Source organism: Ursus americanus, chromosome 16 (assembly GCF_024610735.1).
Source record: "Ursus americanus isolate L20-20 chromosome 16, mUrsAme1.1.p, whole genome shotgun sequence".
In the NCBI taxonomy this organism is placed as follows: domain Eukaryota; kingdom Metazoa; phylum Chordata; class Mammalia; order Carnivora; family Ursidae; genus Ursus; species Ursus americanus.
Genome location: NC_142142.1, coordinates 6,094,017 through 6,106,540, shown reverse-complemented (window position 1 = coordinate 6,106,540; position 12,524 = coordinate 6,094,017). Strand labels below are relative to the sequence as shown.

The 12,524-nt window shown below is 39.1% G+C and overlaps 1 protein-coding gene across 1 annotated transcript; it reads right to left on the bottom strand.

Annotated features, from left to right (window-relative positions):
- Positions 1-1,146: 1,146 nt before the first annotated feature.
- Positions 1,147-2,106, bottom strand: OR51G1 (olfactory receptor family 51 subfamily G member 1). Its single transcript, XM_045782865.2, has one exon. The coding sequence runs from the start codon at positions 2,104-2,106 to the stop codon at positions 1,147-1,149; it is 960 nt and encodes a 319-aa protein (XP_045638821.2).
- Between the last annotated feature and the right edge of the window lie 10,418 nt (positions 2,107-12,524).

The window sequence follows — 12,524 nt, the reverse complement described above, 5'->3', positions numbered from 1 at the left end:
TTACTCTGCCATTTTAATTTCCAAAGGACAGTCAAATTGGGTATTGCATGTAAGCACTTTGAGACATTCTGTAGTATATAGTAGATGCTCAAGAATTGTTAGGTGCTATTGCCACAATTGTAACCATTATTTTTTATTGTTTTTTCCCACCTAATCAGTAAGAAAGGTGGAGGTGGGGAGGAAATACAGGGTGTCCTATTTATTTTGAAAGTTAAATGTATACATATTAAAGAATGCTCCCAAATCCCCAATGCTTGTATGTCCTCTGACAGAACTTTGAATATCCATCCAGACATCAACACAAGATGTTATTACTTTTTTAAAAATCACCTTTGGTTTTAAGTTGCTTTCATGCTGCCTTCTGATACTTAGTTTTGTAAGAACTCTTCAATAGATATGAGTTCAAGGGTGGTGCAAAGACTCTGGAAGATTCTGGAAGAAATCTTCAACTTCAACTCACTGAGGCATAGAAGAGATGAATCTGAGACCCAGAGAGTATGAGTTTCACAAGAAATAGGATTCATTTGGCAAGTCGCAGTTCCTAGGTGCTAACTGGTTCCTTTTAAGTACTAAATTAAAATGTGGAGTAGAGCTGATAGAACAAAGAACTTACTTTGAGTGGTGTGTTAGTTAGGGTCCAATCAGAAGAAATAAACCACACAGTAATTTTAACAGAAAAGTTTCATTTATTTATTAACAAGAGATTACAGTAACAGGGAATCAACTAAGAGTGAGGAAGAAAGAACTGTAAAGGATACTCTAGGGCTGAGCGAGAGTCTCCAAGGAGGAAACAAGTTTTCGGAGGAAGAATCCTCCCCAACACTAGTGTTTGGATGTTGATGGAGAGAATGTGAGTGAAGCTCATTGAATGACAGAGAATTCACTGGGTTTCTGGGCCAAAGCGGATCCACAATTAGGTTCAGGCTGGTTGGTGCAGAACCACTTGCTGGAAGACTGATGAAATTTTCCAAGAAGCTGCCTATGGGGGTTACTGTTGACTTTCTGGAGAGAGCTGAGGCACCAGCTGGAATCACCAGAAAGTTTCTAGAAGCTGCTTGAGGAGATAATCTGCTATTGATTCACTGGAAACTAAAAATATCAATAGGCTTTATGCCCCGAGCTCCCTCCCTTCATCTTAACCCCATCCTACCGAAAACCCCTAAGGGATTTTACAAATTCAAACTTCTTAGCAATGCGGATGCGGATTTGCCTGGTCTTGATACTATAGACAATGGGGTTCATGAGAGGTGGTACCAGTAGATACACATAAGACATTAGGAGGTGTACAATACGGGGCAGATGTTCACCGAAGCGGTGCACAAGAGACAAACCAATCATGGGAATGTAGAAGAGTAACACAGCACAGATGTGGGAGACGCAGGTGTTGAGGGCTCGAAGTTGCTCCTGGTGGGAGGCAATGCTTAGCACAGTGCGGAGGATGAGGGCATAGGAGAGGAAGATGAAGAGTGAATCCATGCCAACAGTGCAGGCCACGACAAAGAGCCCATATATGTGATTGACAATGATGCTAGAGCAGGCCAGCTTCATGATCTCTAGGTGCAGACAATAGGCATGGGCCAGCACATGGGAGTGGCAGTACTGGAAGCGTTTAAGGAGGAATGGCAGGGGCAAGATGAGCAGGGCACTTCTAAGCATTGAGCTCAGCCCCATCTTGACAATACGTGTGGGTGTCAAGACTGTGGAGTAACGCAGTGGGTTGCATATGGCCACATAGCGGTCAATGGACATGGACAATAGAACTGAAGACTCTACCAGAGACAAGGTATGGATGAAGAAGAGCTGAGTGAAACAGGCGGTTATGCCAATCTCTCTGGCATCAAACCAGAAGATGCCCAACACAGTGGGCAGGGTAGATAGACAAAGGCCCAAGTCTGTCAGGGCCAGCATGGCCAAGAAATAGTACATGGGTTCATGGAGGGTCACATCCGTACGGATGACATGGAGGATGGTAAGGTTTCCTGCAATAACTGTCAAGTAAATGAAGCAGAAGGGAATAGAGATCCAGCCATGGAGATCTTCCAGACCTTGGAAGCCCGTTAGAAAGAAAGTGGCTTTTTGGAGGCTGCCATTATAAGAGATTGTCATAGCTTTACAGTCTTGGGTTCACCAACCTCCAATAGAGAATGGGATTCCTGGAGAGTGATAGAACTGAATTCTCACTCACCTAAGTGTCCTGGGACCAGCAAGAGAGAAAGAGTCTGCAGATGAAATCAGAAGGGATTGGGGGACTTGATGTATTAGCCTTTTCTGGAGGGTCTAGGATGTGGACTTTTACAGGGGATTTCTGTAGTCTATGGATGTCATATGATTTAGCCTTACGGTGGTATGTCTGCCAGTGTCAGACCCTCAGTGGTTTAACGAAGTCACCTCAGATGGCACCTTTTTCATATGCTTCTCCCTGAGAAAAATCCAATTTAATCCCTAAAGAATTCAGAATCTGTCTCGTATATATGAGGAATTAGTACTATACACCATTTTGCATAATTGTGTACTAGGATCAAGTGCATATCATATGCCTTCAAATGTATTTTTAATTTGACTGGGGATCGTGCTTTATTCCACAATGCCTAGCCTACAGGGGAATGCAGAGGATGCGTTGAGTAAATGTTGAACTCCTTGAACTTGTAACTTGTGACCAGAGTGATGCCTTTCCTGAATCTACATAAAAACCTTTGGTGACTAAGGATGCAAATTGTGTTGTACAAATCTGAAGTCTGGAACTGAGAAATGTCTGAGAAGAATCAGGATCTTCAGAAAACAACTAATTCTAGGAAAGAGTACATTGGGGCTGAGTTCTGAGAGATATCAGAAGAGATGTGAGTTTCCAACATCAGGGCAGTTAAGCTGGGTTAGATGTAGAGATGACGATGCAGAGGACGTATGCATCAGATCTGAAACAGAAATAACAAAGAGAAACCTAAAATGATTAGGAAAAGCCTCTCATCCTTAGCTTATAAGGAGGAAACTAAATCTTAAGGCTCTCAGAGTAAGCTATGCATGTGGGGTTTGGATCATTATGACACACAGGTATGGGTCTGTGTTTATAATACCTGAACTGAGCTCTATTTAACTTCTGCCTTCGGAACTTTTATTCGATTACATTTATTGCAAGCCATACTATAATGGGTTCTATGTATATTAATATGGTGTGACTAGTGTACTGTTTATCACATGCATAAAAAGCTTAAAATAGCTAAACGAGACAGAGGATGGAGAATCAGGGAAACAGAACGAAAATAGTAGTGTATTTTATCCCTAAAGTCACGTCACCGCTATGACTATAAAAAAGAGAGAAAGTAGGATGAGGGTTTCTAAAAAGGCATTGCACTTATGATGGTGAGGGCATCGTCAATTGTTTAGAGAATATTTTGATAGATTGGAGACAGATTATCACGGCTGAAATTATCAGTGGGTGGGGAGGAATAAGTAAAGAGTGTATATTGTTTGTAGTTTTCTTCTAAGAGAAAATCTTAGCGGATGAGTGAAGATACCAGGATATTTTAAGGAGGAGAGATGGGGAGTTCAGGGTACTCTTTCAAAAAGGCTTCTTTTTTTCTCAGTAAAGTAAAGGGACATTGCAAGAGGGAGGATAAAGACAGAAGAAAACTCTATACCCAGCTTTTGCCGTTCATGTGTTAGTCAAAACAGGTAATAATAAAATACTATGCAATAATTAATATAATAATAAAACCCCATTTATTTTGTGATTCCAGAGTTAGAAAAGGGAAAGAGAATGAAGGAGAGAGGGGGAGATGGGAAGGAGATGAGCTGTGAAGGAAAAGGGCCTATCGCAGCATTTGCAGAAAAGGCTGTGGGCCGCACAGGCGACAATGCACTCTCGCTCCAATATCGAGACAAAAAATGGCAACAGGATTTTTAAAAAGGAATGATGAGAAAGAAGGGGAAATTTTCCATCATTTAAGTGGAAATGCAAGCAAGAGTTTAAATGTATGTGTAGCTTTTCAGCCAGCAGACTCACAGTGAAGCTCGTTTCCATCCATCTTACTTTGAGCCATTTCAGAGTTCGTGAAAGGGAAGAAACGTTCAGAGGTGATGTGTTTCACTCCTGTATCTCCAACAGGGAAGGATCATTCTGCTGCTCAGTGAGAAGCTGCCGCCATCGTATCTCTCACCCTGCTATTACCCTGCCTTCCAAATATATTACTTGCATATTATATTTTGGGGGTGGGTAGGAGGCAAGTGTGCCAGATACGGGAGTGGGAAAAAAAAGATCAATGGAGCCATAACTACCACTGGAGAGATGGAACTGCTGTATGAGTGACTAGGGACTTGCAACCCTGGTACAGCTTTGGAACCTAATAAAGTCTGCTGAGTAAATGCATAAGTGAATGGTTGGGGAAAAAAAGAAATGAGATGCAGTAGGGATTAAACCATAATTTTTAGTGCAGTGACTACATTTTCTTCTCCAAGGCACTCACCTCCAGTTTAACAGATCAGAGAAGTGTTGGCTGGTTCCTCCAGAATATATCATACATCCTTGATCTTCCCTTCAACTCCAATGTATTGGAAGTTACAGGGATGCCATCCTAATGTCTATGGCAGAAAAGAGGAGAGGTGGGTTGACCAGCGATTTCAGTGACACTCTGACTTCCCCTGACTTATTCCTCATATAATTTCACACAAAGGTGTTCAAGATTATCAGCATCTATGTTGGTGACCATCTGCGGATTCTTCTTGCAATATACACAGGAGCATGCCAACAGCGGGGGGGAGACCAGTCGGAACTCAGTATGAGTGCTAACACAGCTACAAGAATACTCTCTGCTTAAAATACAGGGTCTTTTTGAAGAGCCCAGCAGCTTCTCCCTCTGGACCTCCGCTGAGACTGAGAATTCCCTGAAGAGTTCTCAAGATGCTTAGCTGAGGACGGAGGCCATGGGAGGCTGAGAAACTTCAATCCTGTAAGTGGGCAAGGGTTAACTTCAAGATGTTAGGATGCTTCTAGTTCTAGATTTCATTTTCTGAAACTAGATGAGAAAGATCTAGCTAGGCTTGGTGTGCAGTATTGCAAGAGAGAGGGTGTTTTGATTCAGATTCAGTTAAAAGATAAAGCTGATTCCAACCTAATGTCTGATACTTTCTAACCATGTGACCAGGCAACCTAGGAAAAATTAATCTCCCAGAAAAATTATTTCCCTATATTCTAAAAAAGGAACCTCTTCCCTCTTCTTTTTACTCAGATCCTGCTACTATCAGGCATGTTTTAGAGTCATCTGCTAGCGTAATTTGGTTTCAGTTTAGGGAGAATAAAGATCCACCTTGGCCTTCAGTCATAAGCTATGGGTTTCTTAATTACTATTGGCCATTCCCTGTATATTCCACTCACCACACATGTGGTTTGGGTCATAATTCAGAAACTTGTACTCCAAATACCAGTTTAATACCTTAAAATAGTTCATCAATCCATTTTAACTACCAACATGTATATCAAGAGTTCTTCCAGAATTGATTTTAACAATTGGAGGGAACCTGAATGGAATAGCTGGTACTTCATAGATTCTCAGTAAACACAATTATTAAAATAATTAGCAGAGTGAGTGTGATTCTAATTTGCCAACAACGGGCCTAATTTACACTTACTGGTTTTTTCCCCAACCAGTTTGGAATCTGTCCCATATTTTTCATTGTATCACAAAGTGTTGTATGTAATTCATTTTTTTTCCTCTGTAGGTACAGAATCTAATTCCATTTACACAAAATAACTTCTTTATTATTTCCTCCATTAGTTCCTAATTGATATCTGTCTTCTCCTACTGCTAGAATATAAGGGTAGGGAATCATGGGTACATTGTTCACTACTGCATTTCCAGTGCCTAGCATTTTTACTAGTGAAACACAGTTGCAGCTTCATAATTGTTTCTTTAATTGAATGTAATTCCCCAAAGTTGAAGACAGTAATGCTTTTTTCCATTAGCTGTCTCTTTTTAGACTAAACTTCATTTATTTGTGAAACAAGGTATATGTGAATTTTGATCTTTTGTTTTCCTTCAGATTCCTCATTTGGTGCCTATGACCAACAAATATTTGGGCTTGTTAACATAAGAAAACACAATTCCTTGGCTGTTTGTCCAAAGGAGTGTCTGTCTTTTCCAAAGTCATTAACTTTATCAGGTTTCGCCCCCCACTTTCTTAATGATCAGTCATTATTGACTCTCCACATAACCTCCCTCATTTTTAATTACCTGTCAGAGTTGACTCTTAGAGTTTTCCAAGAATGTTGAGAATATGGGAGAACCTTGGTTTTTAAGAAAGTTTAAGCTCTTAGTGTTTCAGTATCATACTGGCTGCTTTTTTCCTGGATTTTGCTCTTCTTCCCAACCTCCAAATGGGTGCAAACCTATAGTATTGTCCAAGGACCTAGTTTCCTTGGGGACCTGTATCTTATTAAGGATGAGTGTTTAGGACACAAGAGAAAGGCCAAGGCTGCAAGTAAGTACACAATATTCACCATCTTAGAGTTTGCCCATTTTCTGAAACTCGTGTGAGCCGTAGAACTTACTTGCTTTTCTGACTCCTAGATCTGGCCAAAATTATCTTATGACAATAGACTGACAGACTGACTATTTGTATTCCGGCATTGGTCTCACCATTGTCTTGAAGAATATTTTTTTAGAACTAGGTATTATTGAGATTTAATTTAAGTGTATATAACGAGCATCCATAAATGTAATTATTTTATCATATATTTATTATTTTGAAACTTTTATATAGTAATATAACACCATCCTAAACAATTTAAGTAGATTTTCTCATTTATGTTGTTATGCTATAATTTTCTCTGTTTTACAGATTTAAAAAATCTTAGAGAGGTATAATAATTTGTCCAAGGTCTTGTATCTATCTGCCACTGGGACATAAAGAAAAAGAATCATGCAATATTTGAGATATAGACCCTTCTCACACATCTCATTCAGAGTGGGGATTTCTGTAATTTCCCTGGACAGACTCCCATCGGCATGTATATTCTCTCTCTCTTTGGTAATTCTGAAAGATTCTCAATTTCCATGAGCAAATCTTCTGATTTGCTTTTTTAAAAAAGATTTTATGTATGTATGTATGTATTATGTATGTATGTATGTATGTACTTATTTGAGGGAGAAAGAAAGAGAGAGCAGGGGGAGGAGGAGAGCGGGAGGGAGAGTTATCCCAAGCAGACTCTATGCTGAGTGCAGAGCCCGACTTGGGGCTCGATCTCACGACCCTGAGATCATGACCTGAGCTGAAACCAAGAGTCAGAAACTTAACTGACTGAGCTACACAGGCACCCCCTGATTTGCTTTTGTTTTAACATCCAGCCCATCTTTTCAGGATCCAAAGAGATAGAAAATGGAATGCAAATGATGTCAAATATTCTGAAAGAGTAGATTTATATCTTTTTAAAAAATATTTATTTATTTGAGAGAGAGAGAGACAGTGAGAGCATGAGTGGACTCAAGCCCAGGACCTCAGGACCATGACCTGACCCGAAGGCAGATGCTTAACCAACTGAGTCACCCAGGCACCCCAATTTTAGGTTTGTTTTTTTTAAATTAACATACAATGTATTATTTGTTTCAGGAGTACAGGTCTGTTATTCATCAGTCTTACACAATTCACAGCACTCACCATACCACATACCCTCCCCAATGTCCATCACCCAGCCACCCATCCTTCCCACCCTTCTCCACTCCGGCAACCCTCAGTTTGTTTCCTGAAATTAAGAGTCTCTTATGGTTTATCTCCCTCTTTGGTTATGATCTGCTGATATGTGGAATTTGAGAAACAAGGCAGAGGATCATAGGGGAAGAGAGGGAAAAAATGAAACAGGATGGGAGTAGATTTATATCTTAACTCCTTTGTGATTTTTTTTTTTTTAAAGCACTGTAACACTCCACCCCAAAGTCAATGGAAAGGAAGAAATTAGGATCGGGGAAGAATTTATAGACTCCTCTTTGTGCTTTGTAAACTATCTTATGAAGCCAAGAGAGTCCTTGGGGTTGGCTATAAGCAAGAGCTGTTTGGAGAATAATACCACATATCTCATGGAAAATCTTCGAAGGGGTTGACTCAGGGGACGTGGATCTAGGCCTGAGCTCCTAGTGCAGGCTCCAATAGAGAAAACTGAGCATGATAAGAGCTTGGAGGTCCTATTGAGATTCAACAGCTATTTACCAACTTTGCTCTTGGTTCATTTGCCAGCACATGGCACAGGACTGGGGTTCTGCTCTTGTTGGGGCTCAGGGTTTTATGTGCTCACTCTTTATTTGTGAATTTAAAACATAAGAGCCAGAATGCACATTGCAGGTAGAGAAAAAACAAGTGGCCCAAATGGTCACTTACAGAAATCAATCAAGATCTCTAAAACAAAGAAGCCTGATGGGTAGCTGAGAGGGCTGGGGTGGAGGGGTAGCTTGGCATTTATTTAGTTCAGCTGCTGTCAATGCATTTATCTTTAAAGTGGACTGTCTCTTTGAAGTGGTTGCCTTGGCAACCAAACTTAAGTGAGTCTCATTGAAAAAAAGAAAACCAACTGACAGTGCTTATACTACAATTAAATTCACTAGGTTGATTATACTTAATGAATTGAAATGTATTATAGAATATTTTCTCATCACATTAATCATTTTTTCATAAGCATGTAGTAAAGTCACTGAAACAAAGTAGGTATTTAACAAATGGCTTTTGAATAAAATAATGGCACATAATTAAACGTGTGTCTTCACTGAGCACTCCAGTATGCAGTCATAATGAGAATCTTGGACCGTTTCTTTGATCAATAACTTATCAAACAGTTTGAGATGGCAAAAGGGAAATGTAGAACATCTTTAATTGAAATTGAAGAATCTCAGGGGAAAAAAAAACAACTGGTTGGTGAATGGTCATGCAGAAATAGAAACAGAGTGCCTGTGAGACAGGGAAAAAGAGAAAGAGAACACTGCAAAGAAATTATTTTCTAAACATGTACGAGACATGGAGGCATTTATTTCTGAGTCTCTTGCCATTGATGAATTTAAGATTTATGGAAACTGCATAATTCTGAAAATGTCCTCAAATAAAATGACCAGGAACAACTTCTGATTATAAATAATACTATATCTTACGTATTCTAAGATGCACATTCTTCACATTTTAAGATCTCTGAAATTGGAATGCAGTTTACAATCAATGGTGTCTTTGATGATGCAACTGGGCTCTCACTTCTTTTTTTTTTTTTTAAAGATTTTATTTATTTATTTGACAGAGAGAGAGACAGCCAGCGAGAGAGGGAACACAGGCAGGGGGAGTGGGAGAGGGAGAAGCAGGCTCCCAGAAGAGGAGCCTGATGTGGGGCTCGATCCCAGGACTCCAGGATCACGCCCTGAGCCAAAGGCAGACGCTTAACGACTGCGCCACCCAGGCGCCCCTGGGCTCTCACTTCTGCACATCAGAATTGAAGTCTAGAAAGGAGTAGACTTCCAACTTCCTTGAGGTTTTAATTTATAAGGTCATCTTTGAGGAAAATATGCTAAAGAAAGGGCCCTAATAACACTAAGATGTTTAGGCCACACAGGCAAATAGTCATCTATTTTGAAAATTACATTAATGTGCTCAGATACCTCCAGGATCACAAAGGCATATTCTTTCTGTCTGATTCTCAGGCATAATCCATCAGGAAATAATGGCCCTTTTTGTCCTTTTAATTTTATACAGTATACCAACCCTTGCAATGTTTTTCCCAAATCTCTCATAATTGGCCAATATCCAATAGACAGATAAAATAAAAACAACAAAAAATGCAGTACCATGATTTTAAAAAAATCTTTAAACTATTGTCCCCTGGTAGGGTTTATATGCATTCTGTATGTCTTTGCTGTTTCTTCTTGTAAAGGAAGCGTGTTTTTAGCATCTTCAAAGTGGGTTCTTTTGCTTGTCCAGAAGTTTTCTCAGTCTCCCACTGGGTGTCTGTCTGCAGGACTTCCCTGACAGCAGATTATGCCCGAGTGCTGTGTAGTCTAGCTCAGGGCCATCTGGGGAACCATGGGGTCAACCATTTCCTATTTGACAGTTACACTTAGACCAGGGTTTGTAAGCTTTGACACTGTGGTATCTGGGCTGGATAGTTATCTTTGGTAGCCACTGTACCGTGTACATTGTGGGGTGCGTCCTGTCGAATAGGTTGGCAGCATCCCTAATCTTTACCCAGTAAATGTTGAAAACACACCTCACCTCCCAGGCTGCAACAACCAAAAATGTTTCCAGATATTGCTAAACGTCTTTTGGTGGCCAAATTGTTCCCAGTTGAGAACCATTGTTTTAGGAGGCCCAGAGTTAGGCTTTTATTCCTCTAGGAACATGTGGAAATAATCAGGGTGATCATAAAGTCCCCCATCGCTACTGGCATTTTTGTAGCTTCATCTTGCTTCTGTCTTATTTTATTAAGGAGGTCAGAAACAATCTGAAACATAAATTGTGCTAAGTGTTACATGCCTGTACAGTAAACCACGAGAATTTAATAACCTTCAAATCCATTTTATTACCCCTCCTCTCATTAACAGACACTGTCGAAGCCTTCACTTTGTCCTGCCTATCTTCACACTGGGAAAATACGAACTACCATTTCTTACAATTAATAAAGTATATCAACATGTGCTTTGCTGTGCTATAGCCCTCAGTGCCCGTGGCTACATTGTGAGGTTATGGAAAGTTATGCACCTCAGACACAGAAGCACTTAGTTCCCTGATCTGATGATAGAGTTGTGGAAACAATGCAATGCTGAATGTGAAAGCTAAAATGTAGCCATCCTGGGGTGTAAATGATAAGGTGTGACTCCCAGTGTTTGGTTTCCTGTGTGTGTGGAATTCCGTAAGACAATCTCTCAGAGCCTCAATCTCTTCAATGGAAAAAATAGGAAGGATGATTTATAAAATTAGGTATTGTGAGAATCAAAATAGAATGTGTGCCTGAAAATGACTAGAAGTGTATTTTGCATATATTAGTATTTCAAATGCAGTGCTTATGTCTGAAAGTTTTTCATTAATTGTGAGATGCTATCCCGTTACAGGCTGATTATTATTCTTAAGTGTTTGTCACTGCTGGAAGTTGTCTCTTTATTTACCTGAGGATAAAAGTGCAGAATAGAACTGGTGTGGTTGGTAGAGAGGACTTGGGTGAAAGAGTGGGCATAAGAAAATGTAAGAAACTTTTTATATGATCCACAAGGTTTTTAAATCACATTAGGAGGAGAATTTGGACTATTAGTCACCCGTCAAAACTAAGACAAAAAATTCCTCCCTAATCCCATAATATTTTTTCCTACTTTCAAAATCTGTGAGCATCTGTGCTATGTCTACTTTTGAAATAAACAATTTAAGAGAGTTATATCTCATCTGAATGGAGTATTTTTGAGCTCTTCAACAAACAATTGCTTTATAACACATGACCTAATTTACACATTCGTTTATGGTTATTTATTGGAAATCTATTCTGTGCCAGAATTATCCTAGATACTAGGGACAAAGACATAAAGAAAATAAACACAGTCTTCCCCCCCCCCCCATTAATAGCACACTCTATTTAGAAAGTAGAAATAAAAAACCCATAAGCTGTATCTATAATTGCAAATCATAAGTATCATGAAGAATAAAGAAAAAACAAGCAATAGAAAGGTTTTTTAAAAGGAGTGTCATACTTTGAACTGAGAGCTCGGGTAATCTATTATGAAATTATGTTGAAACTTTTAAAAAGTGAATAAAGAATTAAATGAAATTGAGGACAAGAGCATCTAAGAATAAAGGTCAGATGTGAAAAGCTAAAAAAAAAAACCCAAATATTTGTAAATTCAACAAAATTTCAGAAAGCCACTGTAGCTGTAGTTTATCTGATAATATTGGAGAGATAGAGAGGGCCAAGGACATGTGTAGATTTTTAGTATGTATTCACAGTTTTAATTCCAATCCCAGAAAAGTTAGAGTATGTATTTTAAAAGAGACAGCATATCATTCAATTTTTCTTTTAAAAAGAGAACTTTCATCTTACATAGAAAATCAGTTAGAAAGCAGCGAAAGGAGACATTTGGAAACTATGGAGGTTATTGCAATGATTCACTAAAGAAATGCTGGTGACACACTAGGGGGACTAAAAAGGAGATAATGAGGAGATGAATTATGATATAATTTGGGTCTAGAATCAAAAGAATTTAGTATAGATAGATTGAATATGGGATTCAGAAATACATTTCTGGTAGGAAGATGAGCTACCATCTCACTATCTTGATTGGAATTTATTGCTTTTATCAGAGATGACATCATAAAACATCTATTTTCATTTTTTTTTAACTGGGATGGAGACCTGTTTCTTGTTTTATGTCCTTGTTCAGTATCCAGTTTGAATAAAATAAATCTGATGATCAAAACAAGAAAAAATGTATTGATAATTATTTGCGGCAAATACTAGGTTTTCTCAACTCACCTTTAAACTCTTACCCAAGACATTCCCAAGATATGTTTTCTACAATATATGACTA